Here is a 19,026-nt window from a genome sequence, read left to right as displayed (position 1 = left end):
GATCCATCTTCCCCTCGGTCTTCCTTTCGGCCTTGTTCCCCATAGTTTCTGGTTTAATACCAATCGTGGTAACCTGTCCTCCTCCAATCTCATCAGATGTCCTGTCCATCTTAAACGTTGTGATTTGATGTATCTCCCCACATGCTCATGTTGGATCAACTCCATGTTATTCATAATTCTATAGGATCCATCTTCATTCTTAATGGGGCCAAATTTTTTCGTAAGATTTTCCTTTCAAAGCACATTATCTTGCTTTCTGCTTTTGGATGCAAGTGTCCAGGATTCTACATCATAAGCTATCACCGGTCTGATGAGTGTCCTATATAGTCTTCATCTTGTGTTTTTGGAGAGGCTTTTGGACTTGAATAATTCTACATGTGCATAATATTGTATGTTTCCAGCCTGGATTCTGTGGATTCTGTCTCTTCTTCTTCTATATTGTTATGTAGAAGGGCTGCAAGGTAGGTAAAAGTGGAAACTCCTTGAATACAGTATGTGCCTACATTCAGAACCACGGGATTTCATCTGGTTGGCGATCTGGACATTCTCATCTTGTTTTGGTTTAATTAATTAAGAGTCCAGTTTCTCTAGATTTGCTATCTATCTTTAAGAAAGTGCCTTTAAGATCTGCAAGGGCCCGTGATATTATCACAATATCATCAGCATAAGCGAGTATCTGAGTTGTTTTGTAGAACATGCTCCCTCGTTTTTGCAGTGGACCGATAGTATCATGTAGCACAAGAATGAAAATTGAAGTGGACAGCGCATCCCCTTGTCTCACCCCTGTTTCTATTTTAATAGTTAATGAGACTTCACTCTGCATCATGACTCCAGCTGTTGTAGTTTCTAAAGTCAATTACATCAGTGACTTTAATAATAATAATAATAATAATAATAATAATAATAATAATAATAATAATAATAATAGATAACCAATGGGTCCCGAATTCGATACCCGGTGGAGGCACATAGTGGTTCGGATCCCACCTTAAGCTATAAGTCTATTTCCAATGAGCCTATCTGTGCGTAAACGTGGGCTCAAACGAAACTCAACAATAATAAAGGAAAGATTGATTATATTGTTAGGGTACTGAGGATAATATCATCTCTAACTAGCAGAGATGAAAATGTACATGTGTTGCCATGATATTAAAGAGGAAATTAAAAGCAGGCTTAATTCAGGAAATGCATGTTACTTTTCTCTTCATAAACTTTTGTCTTCTCGTTTAATATCTAAGAAACTAAAAGTTAAAATATACAAAACAGTAATTTTACCCGTAATATTATATGGATGCGAAACTTGGTCCCTTACATTGAAAGATGAACATAAATTGAGAGTATTTAAAAATAAGATCCTCAGGGAAATATTTGGACCTAAAAGGGATGAGGAGACAGGTGAGTGGAGAAGGTTACATAATTTAGAAGTACATAATTTGTATTTATGTCCAGATATTATTAGAATGATTAAATCAAGAAGACTTAGATGGGCAGGCCATGTGGCACGAATGGGAGAGGAAAGAGGAGTTCACAGGATTCTTGTTGGGAAACCTAAGAGACCTGTAGGAAGACCAAGACGAAGATGGAGGGATAATGTTGAGATGGACCTAAAGGGAATTGGTAGGGATGGAAAAGTGTATATAGATCTTGCTCAGGATAGGGACAGATGGATGGCCTGTGTTGCTGCAGCCATGAACCTTCGGGTTCAAGAAGGCTAGAGAGTTAGTTAGTTGCTAGGGAAATTGCTTATGAAAGAGAACATTTCAATAGTTAATATTTAATTTTTTGTGTAGTAGTTTTGTAAACATTACTCTAAATTCGCCATATTCCTTTATTTTAATTCAAGCATTCAACCGAATAACGCTGTATGCCACTTTTGGGAATGTGCTGAGTTATAGTTGACGCGTGTACTTGTTTAACGTGTAAGATCTGAAGCGAGATGCCGCCACGAACGTGGGTGGGGATAAACAGTGGGCGAGTTGTTTTCTTCCAATCACACTCAACCTTCAGCCAGTGGACGCAGCTGCCATTCTGCTCGTCTACTCCACATGGAGTCCTTCAGCCAACTGGCGCAGCTGTCATTTTGCTCGTCTAGTCCACGTGGAGTCTGAACCGTGCGGGGAATGTATTGTTGGAGCTGGTGGGCGCGCTCCGTCGACTCCAAAGCCAGCCGCTCGTTAACGTAGCTAGCGCGTCGACTATACCAGTAAAATCATGCTGCGGCCCTGCTTCTACAGGCTACAAGCTGGCCAGCCATACGGTCGGATGTTGCCCAAAGATTGCTACTGTGTTTGCATAAGGTTTTATGTTTCTTTCTATTGTAGTACAGTAACATACTACAGGTTTTATCCGTTGTTCTCGCATTCACTGCAACGTTATTCGGTGGAATGCTTCAATTAACAAATTAACAACTCAGAATAGCTAATATTGTAACTTCACCTGTAATTCCAAATAAAGAGCTTCATCAAATCCAGCAGCCGCAAATTTTGAGGCAGTGTAATCCACGAGAAAAGGGCAACCTATTAGTCCAAGCAGACTGCTTACTGTGACAATGTGACCACGCTTTTGCTCTATCATGTCTTGAAGAAAAGCCTTTGTAGTCTGAAAATGAAGAAATATTGAGTTACAGTAGAGCGTCGATTATCCGAAGTAATTGGGGGACATGGGTATTCGGAAAACTGGTTTGTTCGGATAATCGAACTGTACATGTTTATTTGCCAAAAAGAAGTACTGTACAGTAAATTTATTCATAAAAACAGGCATCTCTTTAAGTATGTATTACAAAGTAACGTACAAAGGCAACTTTAGTAGGAATATATAGTATGTGGTACAGTTTATTAAACAAAAATATGTACATATTACATACGCATTTTGCATGAACAATACACACAGTACACAAAATTAACGTTTAAAAAAATCCTTTATTTTGGTCTGTCTAAGCAAGCCTACACGCTTACGAGCAGCTAAGTCACGTACTTTTTTCATTACAGATATCTGAAAGTAAGCGAGTACACAGTTCGGTTAAGCGGTCGTTCGGTTGACCGACGTTCGGATAATCGACGCTCTACTGTATTTACATTTAGGTGCAGTTTTTAAAGTTCAAGGCCTTTAACCAAAAATTGAACATAAATAGGTATAAATTTGTGAAGCATATAGTGTAGTGTTATGTTTTCTTGTGCATAATCATTGACGTGCAGACAAGTGGTGCCAGGGGTGCTTGGGCACTTCCAAATGTGTTCTCAAAAGATAAAAGAAATGTTAAAATGCCATTAAAATAATGAAAATAATATTCGTGTTAAAATTGTAAGGCATTTAGTTTCATTTGAAATGATCGTCTTTCTTTCTCTCTATCTCTCTTTCTCTCTCTCTCTCTCTCTCACACACACACACTCTCTCTCTCTCTTAAACAATGTGATATTTCTTGCTATAACAATCAGTTATCACGTAGTAAATAAGATAGTTTCATTTTATAAATCGTACAGAGTTATGGAAGTAACTTTGGGCCTAACTTCAGGGGGGAGGGGCAAAATCGGAAAGTTTACATCACATCTAGAACTATTTTCCTTTATAACCATCACCGTTGCATTTTTCTAAATCACAAAAAATACTCTATACTACTTTGTTCCTCAGGTCCTAAGAGGTTTAAAAAGTGCCATTAACTTGTAAACTTTGTAAAACCTGAAATTTTGGGGGACCAGGAAGTGTCCGCCAAGTTACGCCTATCAAGTGACCAGGCGTAACATTACATTGTATGAAGAAATGCTCAATATAAAATGTGGGAAAGCAATCTACAGAGATATTTAATGAGAAAGATTCATCTCATCCTAGCTTTCCACATGCTGTATCTGTACCAATATTGATTTTAAATTGTTTACTTTCTTATTATAATAATATAAATATTGTCAAAGTGATAAAAACTGTGCTAAGGCGATATGATAACGACTATAATGACAAAATTTCATCTTCAGACACCTAATAGTTCCTGTGAAAAAGGAGCTTGAGGTTACGACAATTATACTAACATTGTCCAGATAAGCAATTAAAACTCCCCTTAAGGCACCCCCAAATATTTTAGACTGCGCACTCCTATGGGCATAATAGAAGTTTCAGTCAATAATATAATCGCAAGCCTATTTCCAATGGTATGATTCATGTCTTCGTCTTTACAGGATGGCAAGATATGGGTGCATGGTGGAAATTGAAGACACCGGTGCAATAACCAGACAAATCCAAATTATAAAAGTTTTCAGGAGACACGAAAAACTGAATAAAGGAATGAAATGCCAAAGAAGTAAGGGGTATTCACGTGCAATAGCTAGAAGCAACGGTAACATACATATTGAAGTGTGCGATCTCGATAGCAACTGCTGCACGCCTCCGAGTGGCCGAACACTGAACTATAGCCGCTGCAAGAACCAGACTGCTCCAGGAGCTGTCTGCGATGATGTGCCGGCAGAAACACAACTCCTTTTCCATTCCTACTACGCAACAAATCTGTGGAGCTGTCTGCTTCTTGCACCGGAGTCTTCAATCAATTATTTGCCTTCCCTGATGGCGCAGTGGTAGCAACGTCGCCTGGTAATCAAGGGGTCCCGGGTTCGATACCCGGTTGAAGGTGGAGGCACATAGTGGTTCGGATTCAACTTTAAACTGTAGGTCCAGTCTCGATTATCTTTACTGTGCATAAAGTGAACTTAAAACACCAATTCAATTCAATTATTCATGAATAGCTGATTCCTTTTGATGTTCACATAATCACACCATCAGCGCAGAATCGTTAGAATTGCAGGGGTTAAATAAGAAGGCCATATTCCGCGTTTTTGTTGAATTACGTTTGGTTACTTAGCGTCGCTTTTCTGCCCCTTTTGGCTAATCGCGACGATGTGAATGAGTGATGAAATGATGAATTTGATGAAGGGACACTTACAAAGGACACCAATGGCCAAACCGAACCCGGGACGCCTGGTGTCTCAGCACGCTGTGCTAACCAATCCGCCACGGAGGTCAGCTTTACATTTTTGGTAAAATGGAGTAAAGACCTTCTTGTTTTCAGAAATCAATTGTCCCAACAGAGGACTCACTGCTTAGAGAATAAGGTAATTATACATATCCCATGACCTTGTAGTTTGCACAAGACATAAGATACTACAAGCATCAGATTCCAGCTTCAGTACGAATATCAGCGGAGAGTGGTATATGCCATTCATGTCTAGAAGATTAATCTTTTTTATTTATTTCCGACTTTGTTCACATGGCGAAGTTAAGGCATTAATGCCTTCTCTTCCACTCAGCTAGGGTCTCACCGATGGCGTAGTGGTAGCGTTGTCGCCTTGTAATCAATATATCCCGGGTTCGGTACCCGGTTGAGGCACATAGTGCCATTTAAACTGTAGGTCCAGTACCGATTAGCCTTACTGTGCATAAAGCGGACTTGAAACAGCAACTCAATCAATCTTCCACTCAACCAATAGAATATTGGAAGTAACTTGTACAAGCAAATGACAATATTTTGTAGGGGAAACTGAAATCTTTTAATTGATTTGGTGTTTTAAGTCCACTTCTTGCACGGCAAGGCTAATCGGAACTGGACCTACAGTTTAAAGTGGGATCCGAACCACTATGTACCTCCACCGGGTATCGAACCCGGGACTCGTTGATTACAAGGCGTCGACACTACTACTGCACCATCGGGGAGGCCCTGAAATCTTTTGTCTGGAATGTTTACAACACTTATGATTTTCATACATACAGTATGTCAGACATATAAAAAGATAAACAATAATCAATTATAATAAGACGCTCTTATTATAAAACTAAGAAAATATTCCCCTGTTACTGACTAGGATTTCCCTCATTTAAAATATTTTCCTTTAAATTGGATTACGCAAAATGGGAATTTCCGTTTTACCTAAAATGATGCACACTTGTCAACTTGATGTTGTTATGCTGATAAGCAATTTTAAGTCACCACAAAATCTTCAGAAATATCCGTACATTTGTCTTCCAGAGAAGGCCATTATATTATTTTCTGCCTCGTGTTTGAGTACAATATGACATCATATCCGGTCAAGGTCACGTCTGTCACACTTTTCGTCAAAAAGGCCATTCATTTTACTTCATTTCTAGTTTGACATTGACAACGTCCTATGTATCATATCCTATCATTTAAGGAACACATTAAATAACAACAACAACTAAAAATAAAAATAAAATATATTGGGCTTATTGAATCCCATCATTTAAATCTGTGCCATTTTATACTTCACTCCCAATAATATCAGGGAACAGTTATTTTGTAACAGGTAACAGGAAACTGTTTTAATACAGGGGCCACTTTCAGGGCCTTATATTTTGAAACTTGAAAATGCAGTCAGGTAAACCGGTGTATTAAGGACCACCAAATTACTATTAAATTGAAGAAATTCATCAGGAGCTGTTCAAGAAAACACAAACAGGATGCATTCTGGAATGTATATTTTCTAGTTTACATTAATGTCAATACAAACGAGTGGGAATATAATGGAAAGGCCAAAACAACAATGAATTGAAAGGTAGGTTGTATGGTCCCAATTGCCCCTTTGTTGGGTAATAAGGACCAGCCAATGGGGTATCAAGGACCGGTCCGCTTTTGAATGGTACGTCCTTCTCTTTCGAAACACAATAATCTTGAACTACGCCACACAAGTCTTGTATGTTCATTCCAAAACCCCACTGAGGAAATAGAATGAAGCACTCCTCTAATTGTGATTCTTCTGCAGCTGTTAGTGCAGACGACGTTCCAGGATGCGCTTTTAACTTCATACAGCAGCTCAGCAGTTCTTTATGGCGTTTTCGCGCGTCTGCCTTTTGGCTGGTTAGGTTAGGTTAGGTTAGGTTACGCGCCATTTGTGTGCAGGGTACTATTTACACAAACAAAAAAGGATCACAGGCTGTGCACCAGCCGCTTCACATTTCTTTGCGCTTTTTACGAAATTCTAGCACACGGTCCTTAATACCCCGTGGTCCTTAATACCCCGGTTTACCTTATATTAATAATGCATTATTATTACCTCTGGTATATGCATAACACACAGGGTTTCTCCGTAATTTACAGTAGAAAGAGCATTTCACACTGAAACGACCATCAAATAATAATAATAATAATAATAATAATAATAATAATAATAAGTTCATAGTACAATTTACAATACTGATAAAAATGCAGCTATATATCTAATATACCGTATGTTTACTTTCTTTTCTTCCTTCTATTCGAATGTAAACACATAGCATTCCAATAAAAATATCCAATAAATGCATGTTTTCCTATATTTTATGTTCACTCTTATTCATGTCATTTATAGGTTGAAATTTGTTAAAATGTCTAAATATATTAACAACGACTAATAATTACCATTTTAATCTCTGTTCCTATTTAAGTAATGTTACTTCGCTTTCTTCCAAATCTCTCTCATGTCACGTTTATTTCTTCACCTTGAATCACAATTTATAGTTGTTATTGTAGATGATTACAAGAAAAGTATTACTTACCCAGAAGTGTGCAAGCGCGTTTACTTCAAATGTCTTTTGCACCAAAGCATCAGGAGTTTCCAGAAACGACTTTCCAGACACAATTCCAGCATTGTTGATGAGCATAGACACCTAGAAAAATATATTGCCAAATCAATCTAATTAATATTACAATCAGGGTGGAAATAAATCAGGATTTTTATTTTAAAAAAAACATTTTTGATGATTTTTTTAATTTAAATCGATTCTTTTAAAACAGGATTAAAATTGCATGTATGGTTTCTGGCACCATACATATAGGTATGTTTTTTTAATATAGAAAGGCTTTTTTTCTGATAAAACGCCCTGTAAAATATTTGAAAAGTTTGATTATAGCAAATATAAAATTATATGTAAATATATATTCTTCTGCTTCTGATATTGTACATATGAACCTACTATGAAAATGTTTGAGTGTGTTAATGATACTATAATACTTTCAGCATCTTTTCTTCCAGTGAAAATAAAACATTCTGAATGTACTAGAGCATTCCCTGACATTCGCTACGAGACTCGGCGGCAAGCGGTCTGGCATCAGAGCTTGTCTCTCCCGGCGAACGGGTCCGCGACAGTCGCACGCTACGGTCTGTTTTTTTCGCTCTCCCTGCCTTCGCTCTCTTTCCCTTTCTGTTGACGTTGCAGACTGACGCCAGTATAATCATCCCTCAGAAGTTGTGTTGAAGATTGTGGCTTAATAGGGCACCACAAAAGTTTATATTACAACAAAGGATTTATCTTGTCGAGTGTTACTTCGGAAAGAGGAATTGTGGAGAAGTGCGACGACGTTTTGCAACGAAATTTCCTGGTGTTCCCGTTCCACATAGGACCACTATATTAAACCTCGAAAGAAAAATGGGAAATCTAAAAAATAAAGTATACAAAGACAATCCGTACACCATTCGTGAGTTAAAAGAGACTATTGTACGAGAATTACAGTAGACGAACTTGCACGTGTAAATGCCAATTTCCTTCGAAGATGCCAGGAATGTGTTGCAGCAGAGGGACATCATTTTCAACACCTTCTGTAGTCAAGGTTAGTACACAATATGAAAACTGTAATTTTAATTGCCGACTCTACCTGTCGCGGACCCGTTCACCGGGAAAGACAAGCGCTGATGCCGGGCCGCTTGCCGCTGAGTCTCGTAGCGTATGTCAGTGAATGCTCTGTATATAATTGTAACTTAAAATATTTTGTATAGTCTTCGTAGCTGAATTTAGGCATTTTTGTAATGATAGTTTGCATAATATCAGCTGCCATGTTTATTTACAATTGAATGATAATGACACTATTTACAGTTTAACATTATTAATATTTTGTATATTATTCTACATAAAATGTTTGCTATTTTTGCCTATAAAATTATTGAATTTTAAATTCAGAGAAATGTAAGTGTGTTTAGCAGTTTACATATTACATTTCCTTTCGTATGAGCTTTGTATCGTTTCTCTTCCTCTTAGAGCGTAATAAACAACAATGAATGATAACGAGATTAATGTGCTTTCACTAAAAGTGATCTACAAAATACTTATGTACGTACATTATTCTATAAATTATTTATTTAAAGTGATTTTTTTAAAATAAATCACTTGATTTAAATCTTGATTTAATAGACCGTATTATATCCAGAACATAAACTATTTCCTTAATTTGTAGCTTTCATAGGTAACGTATGAACGTATGCTAGTTCTATTTAGTAATTGGATATGAAGAGTTAGAAACGGAAAAATCAAAAATTGTAGTTCCTCACAATTTCTGGTTTTAAGAAATGCATGGCAGCTTCAATATATTTTCCTCATTGAGTTCTACAGTGATAAGTTGAATGTGAATGCATTAAACTATACCACCAGGGTTCCGGGTTCGAGGCCCAGCCTGGACATGGACGTTCTCTGTGGGTGCACCTTCATCAATTTCATCATATTATCACTTATCTTCATCATCGAAAGTAGCCAAATTTGGAAGGAAAGTGACGCTAAATAACAAAAATTCAATCCAATATACGAGGGGCGATCAGGTTCCTCCGACCCTAACATAAAAGGAATGACGTTATGATTGATTTTTTTATTTTGTTATTGTTTAGTGATTTTTATATGCTTTCATGCTAAATTGCAAGTGTGAGTAATGTACAGTTTTCTTTTTACAGGGGTTTAACTGCGTGAAGTTGTGTCAATCTGCCAGAATGGAGAAAACTGAGGTGAGAGCGGTGATTACATATTTTGTGAAGAAGTGGACGGTATCCAAAATTCATGAGGACTTGGTGGACACTAGGGGACACTGCTCCTTCAAACAGTATGGTGAAGTGATGGTGTCGTGAGTTTAATTGTGGGAGAGAGTCGTGTGAGGATGAACATGCAGGTGGAGCACCAAAAACCGAAAACCAGTGGCGTCGCGTACGGTTCGCATACGAGTGCGAACTGTACTGAATGCAGATTTACTCCTCTCCCTTGTAACTTCATCTTCAATTGAAAAAGCGAGAATAACAGTTCAATTTATTTTTCAACAATTTTCCCCCAAAAATCACGCTATATTTGAAGTAATACAAGAATGACCTAGGGGAAATTGTCCCTCGCCCCCTTAAAATCCGCCAGGTTTAGCGAATTGTCGCTAAAGTTTGCAACTATGTAGCACAGATCTTTTCGAGTCCCCCTAGACATGCCTTGTATATGCTGCACTCTGGTGCCGAATGTAAGAAGTATTGCCGCTTGCATCAGTGTTCGCACAGCGAAGTGAACATCTTCGGAGTATAGTGGCCAACAGCCCCTTAGCTGTCAGCTCTATGCAACACGCATAGCAATTGTGTTCAACGCCCTCCGTAGAACACCGTGAGAGTCAGTGTTACCAACTATCTAGAAAAGTTATCAGACATGAAATAATACTTTTCAGAGTAAATTATGTGTATATACTCGTACATCAAACATAGTATTTTTTCGATTACGTGTGTGCATTTAATATGTACGTAATTTAAGATATATACATGAGTGTTTACGTACTCATGCGAACATTATCAGGCGACGCGCCTGCTGAAAACATTAACAAAGTCAACGACATCGTGCTGAAGGATCGTCGAGTCACTATCCGTCATGTTGCTGAGATGTGTGGCCTGTCATATGACACTGTGCAAAACGTAATTACCCAGGAATTGCAAATAAAAAAAATGCTGCAAGATGGGTCCCTCGAAACCTCATCCGAGATCAGAAACGCACCCGAGTGCTCATCATTCAAGAACGTCTTGACAAGTTTCGTGCTGATATAGACGATTTACTTGCCAGATTTGTAACTATGGATGAAACATGGGTCCATCACTTCGACCCAGAAACAAAATGACAAAGCGTGGAGTGGAAACACCCACATTCTCCACCAACGAAGAAGTTCAAGGTGCAAACGTCAGCCAAGAAGGTGATGGCCTCAATTTTCTGGGACTGCAAGGGTGTCCTTCTTGTGGACTAGCTACAAAGAGGCCAAACCATCACTGGCACATACTACAGTGACCTAATCAAGAAATTACGCGATTCCTTCAAGAAAAAGAGGCGTGGGATGTTGACCCGTGGTGTGCTCCTTCACCAGGACAATGCACCTGTCAACACCTCACGCATTGCGAGGGCCGCTGTCGCAGATGCATCGTTCGAATTGCTGCCCCATCCACCCTATTCCCCAGATTTGGCCCCCAGTGATTTCCATTTGTTCAAACATTTGAAGAATGACATTTGTGGGCAAAAATTTTCTGATGATTCTGAGGTGATAAGGGCTGTGGACTCATGGTTGGAGGACCAGTCGGAAGAATTTTTTTGCAAGGTATCCAGGCGTTAGAGCACCGATGGGAGAAGTGCATTGGAGTTGCAGGGGAGTATGTTGAAAATTTAAAAAAATTGAAACTCAATTGCCGCTCTTTCTATGTTAGGGTCAGAGCAATCTGATCGCCCTCGTCCGCACACATCGATTGCCGGTTCTGCATGTGATTCTGAAACCATGTTGGTTCTGAAATCAACGGTCCGATACCAACGATGTTTTTTTCAAATGAAAGCTTAATATGTGTCCTATATTTAATGTTATGAAAAGAAATAAATCAATAAAATTTAACTCACCTTACCAACTTCAGCCTTGACTTTTGTGGCTTGCTTATAAACCTCCTCTCTATTAGAAATATCACAAACATAATTATATGCTATTCCGCCATTCTTTCTTATCGTTTGAACCGTTTCCTGTGCTCCTGAAATTTATAAGAAAATAGCATATTTGTACTTTTTATTTTTATAAAAACATCTGTTTGTCCTCGAGACAAACATCACGTGACATGAGAGTACGTACAGATCAATAACGGAACGGGTTTGATATTTTCAGTAATACAGCAGTGCACTTGCACCGCCATTTTGAACACCTACTGTAACGTTTTCGTCATTATGTGCTACGATACACTGCAGTAACGTCCGTATTAAATCCACAAGCAGCATCTTTCACTTGTCTTATTCCACTGACATAGGACGTCCCCAAATAGTTTTGTCTCATAACTTTTTAATGGTGCATTTCCGGACCGAGGTTCCTTATCTCATATTGGTACTTGGGTCAGTTTCCATCACCATCCACCCTGCTAGTTTCGAACAAGGTCACGAAAACACCCTGTATATGCAAGTATGTATGGGTGTGTGTGTGTTACTCAATGATTTCGGGTTTAAATAAATATTGGTGCGCCGACAGATCTACCATATAACAGTTTATTGCAATATATAGGGTGTCCCAAATCATTTTACACTCATTTTAACAGCTGATTACTCATATAATTTTCTGACCTTTTCATGTTTAATCAATTTGAAATAAGGGGTGAAGCCAGAGTAAGCTGTGAACAAATGAAATTTATCCTAAAGTCGTACTGGAAGTTTGAAAATGAAGTTGAAGTGCAATGACAGTTTACTAAGAATTTCAAATCCACCTACGCGACATACGTACATCACTCGAATTAAAGCAGATGGAACTGTTCAGGAAACGTTCCGGAAGACCGCGAACATGAAATAAATTTTTTTTTATGGAAACGTTCAAGAAAGTCTGTGCGGCAAATGGGTCGTGAGATAAGAATTTCAAAATCAAGCGTCCATTGGATTTTGAAGTTTGGAAGCATTGGAGTAGTGGGATTGGTGCTATTATAAACTCAATTTTAAGTGTAGAAAAGAAGAGGCTATTTGATTGAACAATCAGATTTGCTTACACTTAAAACAAAGCCAAGAGGGGCCTATACCCCAATTTTTCAGGTGTGATATGCTCTGATTTTTAAGAAATTCTGAATTTCTAGTGTAGAAAAGACGAGGGCTCAACAGATAGATTTACCCATACTTAAGACAATGGCAAGAGGGGCCTATACCCCAATTTTTCAGGTGTGGAGGTTCGGGTTTAAGTCCTCATAAAATGTGAAGCCTCCCCTGATGGCAAAATGATAATATTGTTGCCTTGTAAACAAAAGGCTCGGGGTTCGAGTCCTGACAAAATATTTAAGATTGAAATACATGTGGCAAAATAATATGTCTACAAGTGAGATTTTGAGAATAATTACTGCTAGTTGATAGCCCCCAGATCTGAAAACCTTTTTTCTCCTCTGCTCAGACAGATTCGGCCATGTGTGTGTCTGTATGATTGTTGTTTATAAACTTGTCAAAAATATGGCTTTTTTGTATGAAAACATGCAATCCTGAATACAATTCTGGTTTTGTCTTGTTCTGTTAATATAAACACAAGTGAGACTTACAGAATATTTATTACACAGTTCAAAATCCAATTTTGAATTGTATTTAGTTGATATAGAGATGAGGTTTTAAACCTGGTGAAGTGTGTTGTACATCAGCAAAACTATCACCAAAACCTAGTTACTGCTGTTGTTTGGGTATAAAAGCACCAGCTCAGCCATTAACTGCTGAACCCAACTGATATTTTTTATTAAGTATAAAATTTTGAATTGAAGCCCAGAAAATCTTATATAATAAACAACAAGAAAAAATGCCAAAACAAAAATATTGCAATCAGTGTAATAAAAATATATCTAGTTCTAATTGGGCTAGGCATTGCCGTATTTGTAACTCTAAGAAATGCAGAAAGGCCACAAAAATGTGTCCAAGATGCCATAAAATATTAAGCAAGGCATATTACAAATGGCATAAGTGTAATTCTTATGTACAGTCATCAGCATTGCCCTCACAACCATCCTCATCTGGTCTGAAAAGGAAGCATGAAGCACCTGTTAATGCTGGACCTGCAAAGCAGCCACGCTATGAACCACCCATCCATAGCAGTTTTAATGCCCAACTTAGGGATTATCGGTTTGTATCAGAGCCAAGATGTGGCATTAAGAATTTTTTGAACAGTAAAAAACCTGATATACAGGCAATTCTAAATGCACAAAATGGCTCTTATAAGCTGTCCCTCAAATTGTATACTCAATATAAGAAACCAAATGGCACAAAATTTACACAGCCCCACATAACAGAAACTGTACCTGTATATTCAAATGCAAATTCGGACAAAATAATAAGCAGTTTGATGGATCAATTGAATATTAAACACACTGAATTTGCAGCAAAAGAGTCTGGATGGAGCCTATGCGGTTCTCCACACAAGTTATATGTTAATATTTCTGAATTCAGCCCATTACAAGGATCTACATATCTGCCATTACCTGATAATATTAAAAACAGAAGAGCCGTGGTTAATATTGAAAATACCGACCAGAAATGCTTTTTGTGGTGTATATTAGCTGCTTTGTTTCCAGTTTTAAGAAATCCTGAGAGAATAACTTATTATAAACAACATGAACATCTTTTTGACGATGCAATGAAGGGCTTAGAATATCCAATATCTGTTCAGAATATTGATAAATTTGAAAAAAAGGCCAGGCATATCAATGGCAAACAATTATCTATTAATGTATTTATTTGTTCCACTGGCAATTGCCCGATAGAACCTCTCAGAATCAGTACAATTGATGATGAATCTGCTATTCCGATTGATTTGCTCTTAATTGAAGGGGATGGCACATATCATTACACTCTGATACATAATCTTGAAGCTTTAGTGAGAACACAACTAGACAAATCCAATATAATATTCAAGTTGTGCAGAAGATGCTTAGCTGTATTTGATGGCAGGAAAATGGTAAATAGGGTTCGGGAAGTAAATGCAGAAATTGCCAAAAACAAGTTAATTGAGCATCTGAAATACTGTGGCAACCATAAACCTGTTCATATGGTGATGCCAATGCCAAGTGAGAATTGCAAATTCAAAAAGTTTGAAGCCTTGTTGGAACACCCAGCATATATTGTCTGTGATTTTGAATCAATTCTCAAATCTCTTGCATCCTGCAATCCAGATCCTGAAGAATCTTCAATTACACCATACCAGCTACATGAACCTTCCAGCTTTTGTTATGTGGTTGTACAGGATGGTGTTGTTAGTAAAGAATATTCATACATGGGGCCAGATGCCATCAAAATATTTGCACATAGAATAGAAAATGAGTGCCGTGACATAGCATCTAATATTTTATTAAAATCAAAACCCATGTTGCCTTTAACAGAGAAACAGATTGAAGATTTCAACAATGCAGAAAAATGCCCGGTATGTGATTCTGAATTTTCAGATACAAATATCAAGGTGAAACACCATTCTCATACAGATGGTAAATTCAAAATGGCCCTGTGTAATAGCTGTAATATTCAGATCAAGAGACCAAGATTTGTCCCCATATTTTGCCATGGAGCATCCAATTATGATTTCCATCATTTGATCAGATATGAGGGGTTTGACAAGCAGAATTTAAATATTTTAGCTGAAAACGATGAGAAATATATATCTATTAGCAAAATAATTAAAGTTAATGGTGTTCCTATTCACATAAGATTTCTTGATTCTTACAGAATTTTATCTGCTAGCCTGGCCACACTGGCCACTCAATTATCTGATGATCAATTCAAAATCACACGTGCATTGTTTCCAAATCAGGACCTGAAATTAATTAGGCGGAAGGGTGTATATCCATATGATTATGTTACAGATTTTTCTAAATTTGATGAATGTTCCCTGCCACCACAACAAGAGTTTTACAGCAAAATCAGAGGATCTGGAATCACTGATGATGATTATCACCATGCCCAATTGATGTGGAACAATTTAAAATGCCGGACATTTGGTGATTATCACATGGCATATTTGAAACTTGATGTGACCCTCTTAGCTGATATAATGCAGGCATTCAGAAAATCTTCGATGCAAAATTATGGACTGGACCCAGTGTATTTTTACAGTGCCCCGGGCCTAGCATGGGATGCAATGTTTTTAAACACTAAAATGCCATTGGATCTGATCCAAGATCAGAACATGTATCTGTTTATGGAGCAAGGTATAAGAGGAGGCATAGTGCAATGTTCTCAGAGATATGCCAGAGCAAATAACAAGCATATTCCCAATTATAATCCAGAATTGTCATCAAATTATATAGTGTATGTAGATGCCAACAGCCTCTATGGTCATGCGATGATGCAAAAACTGCCATATGCAGGGCTTGAATGGGTTGAAGATTTCAATATTGAGGATCTTCAGGACTTTAATGACCGTGAACATGGCCTCTTCTTAGAGGTTGATCTGATAATTCCAAAAAATTTCCACAACAAATTTTCTGATCTGCCCCCAATTCCTGAGGTTCAGTGCTCACCTGGCTCTAAACAGAAGAAGCTCATGATGACACTGGAGGCAAAACAGGGCTATGTCATATATTACAAGAACCTCCAGTTCCTGATGAAACATGGTGTCCAAGTGACCAAAATTGGCAAAGTTTTGAGGTTCAGACACTCAAAATGGTTGAAACCATACATTGATACAAATACAGAGCTTCGAACATCTGCAAAAAGCCAATTTGATAAGGCCTTGTTTAAATTGATGGTTAATTCTGTGTATGGCAAAACTATTGAAAATGTCAGAAAACATACCGATGTTAAAATAATTACTGACCCCAGCCTGAGCAAAAAATTGGTTGCAAAGCCTAATTTCAATTACAGAAGAATTTATGATGAAAATATGGCACTTTTCAACATGAAAAAAACAAAAATTAAGTTTGATAAACCTATTTATGTAGGGGCTGCAATATTGGAATTGGCCAAATCACATATGTTAACATTGTATTATGATGTGTTGAAACCTTTTTATGGTGATAATATAAAATTGATGTACATGGACACGGATAGTTTTATTCTTGATATTAAAACAGAAGATGTTTATCAAGATATGGCACAGCCTGAATTGTTTAAATATTTTGACACCAGTGAATTGCCAGGCCATTTGAACATTCAACCCCACAACAAAAAAGTTCCTGGCAAGTTAAAAGATGAGACACTTGGTGATGTTATTGTGGAATTTGCTGGGTTAGGTGCCAAGATGTACAGTTTTAAAACATGTAGTGGTGTTGCTGCTAAAAAAGCCAAGGGCATTGGCAAAGTAGCTGTGGAAAAAGAGCTTAAATTTGAAGATTATAAAAATTGTCTCAAATCCCAGAATTTAATCAAAACATCAGAATCCAGAATTCAGAGTGTGGATCACTTATTGACTAGCAATATTGTAAGAAAAGTGGCTCTGGACCCACATGATGATAAGAGATGCATTTTATCATGTGGCATTCATACTTTACCATGGGGTCATTGTGATTTGAAAAATGGCAAACAATGCACAAGCACAGAGCATGATTTGAAATAAATAAACATGCCTATGAACTTGTTAGGGTTCAAAAAACAGGCTATTATGGAGCTGCCAACACCACAAGCCTCTCCTGATATGCAGTCTAAACTGAGTGGCTTGTTAATTATTCATCTGAACAGCATATTTACAGATATTGATGATGAGACAGGCAAAATATTGTACATATTTAACAATAATTTAAATTATTACCAATTACCTGTAGGTGGGCAATTGCAATTTATTACAACCCCTGAGGGTGATGTTAAAATTTCAGTAGGGAGAAATATTTACAGAATTAAGCACTCAAACATGGTTTCTGGCACTGTATATACTGTTTCTGCTGGTGACTGCTTATATATTGAAGTCCCTGGATCTTATGATAAGCTTATACCCTTTTTTATAGAATTAAGAATCAGATACTCTATAATAAATAACTACTAAACAAAATGCCTAATGATATTTTTGGCCATACAAGACATGAAGATCACAGTGATGAGATTTTGATGCTTGATGTCAGAGTCAAGAAATTAAGAAGTGATTTACAAGGTTTACAAACTACACTCAATGCCAGTCTTCAATTAGAAATTACAAATTTGCAATCACAATGCATGGACCCTCTTCTTAAAATTGATTCTGAACTCAAATTGTTGCTTCAGAAATATACTGATTTGGCCACATTAGATAATTTTCAAAGTTTAGAAGAAGCTGTAGCAGCTCTTCAAGCCAAATTTAAGACCCAGGCCACCAATTCTGAGCAATTGAAACAGCAATTGGAAGAGCAGATAAATAATGTCCAGGCACAACTCCAAACAATTGTCAAAAGCATAAAATCACAAGAAGATTTTGATCTAGTGATTTCCACTCTAAAAGAACAGATTCAGTCACTGGAGATACCAAATCTGGATCCTCTGAACAATGCCATAGCCGAGGTTAAAGAAAAAATTGAGACACTTGAAAATTTTATGAACAATTTGCCATCTTCTGATGCTTTGAATGCAATAACTCGGAGTGTAGCAAATATTAAGCTGCAACTTGAAACATATGAAGATTTTGGAAAAATTCAAAGTTCCATAACCCATCTTGAAGGTACAATAGCAGCAGTGCAAAGTGATTTGGCAAATGTACTAGAATCCAGATTGCCTGGGATTGTAGACACACTCATCAGTGTCCAGCAACAAATCACAAAGCTTGAAAACCTCAACACTGAATCTGAACTATCTCATTTTCATCACTTGATAGATGATATCCAAACAAAACTTGAAATTTTACAACAATCAACACCCTCTCAGGCAGATATAGCCCTGCTCCAAAATGCTATGCAAAATGTGGCTGATGCTTCTGAATTACACAATGTAAAATTGGCACTTGAATCTTTGCAAAATACAGTATCAAATTTGCCTACATCACAGGAACTTAAAAATATTAAGAGAGCAGTGAATAGGATATTGAAATCAGAAGATATCAAGAATATCCAAGCAGAGATCAAACATCTCACTCAGACAGTGGCCACTCTTCCAACCAATCAACATATTAATGAACTGCATGCCCTGTTTGAGGATATCAGAAGACAAATCCATGATCTTACAGCTCAAAATTCAAAATTGGCAGTTGTTGAAAATTTGCAACAAATTGTAGCTAATATCAAGCAACAGCTAGGAACCATGGAATCCAATCAAGCAAATGCTCTGTCTGTTTTTGCCACCCAGCTACAAGAAATTATGCAACAATACAAGAGACTTGCTGTGGACATAAAAATCAAACCAGGCCATGATGATGTTGTT

General features: G+C 37.4%; 1 protein-coding gene across 1 annotated transcript in view; it reads right to left on the bottom strand.

Moving 5' to 3' along the window:
• LOC145981786 (short-chain dehydrogenase/reductase family 16C member 6-like) overlaps positions 1-19,026 on the bottom strand; it is a 44,504-nt gene that overhangs the window by 7,692 nt on the left and 17,786 nt on the right. The window contains exons 2-4 of the mRNA XM_083115204.1: positions 11,626-11,750; positions 7,528-7,638; positions 2,437-2,598 (exon numbers count right to left, since the gene is read on the bottom strand). Of these exons, the coding sequence (XP_082971330.1) occupies positions 2,437-2,598; positions 7,528-7,638; positions 11,626-11,750 (398 nt within the window). The remainder of the gene's footprint in view (positions 1-2,436; positions 2,599-7,527; positions 7,639-11,625; positions 11,751-19,026) is intronic.

The sequence above is a fragment of the Lepisma saccharinum genome, chromosome 30 (assembly GCF_977018435.1).
Source record: "Lepisma saccharinum chromosome 30, izLepSacc3.1, whole genome shotgun sequence".
In the NCBI taxonomy this organism is placed as follows: Eukaryota; Metazoa; Arthropoda; class Insecta; order Zygentoma; family Lepismatidae; genus Lepisma; species Lepisma saccharinum.
The sequence above is the reverse complement of the archived record's forward strand: the minus strand, read 5'-3'. Positions and strand labels throughout refer to the sequence as shown.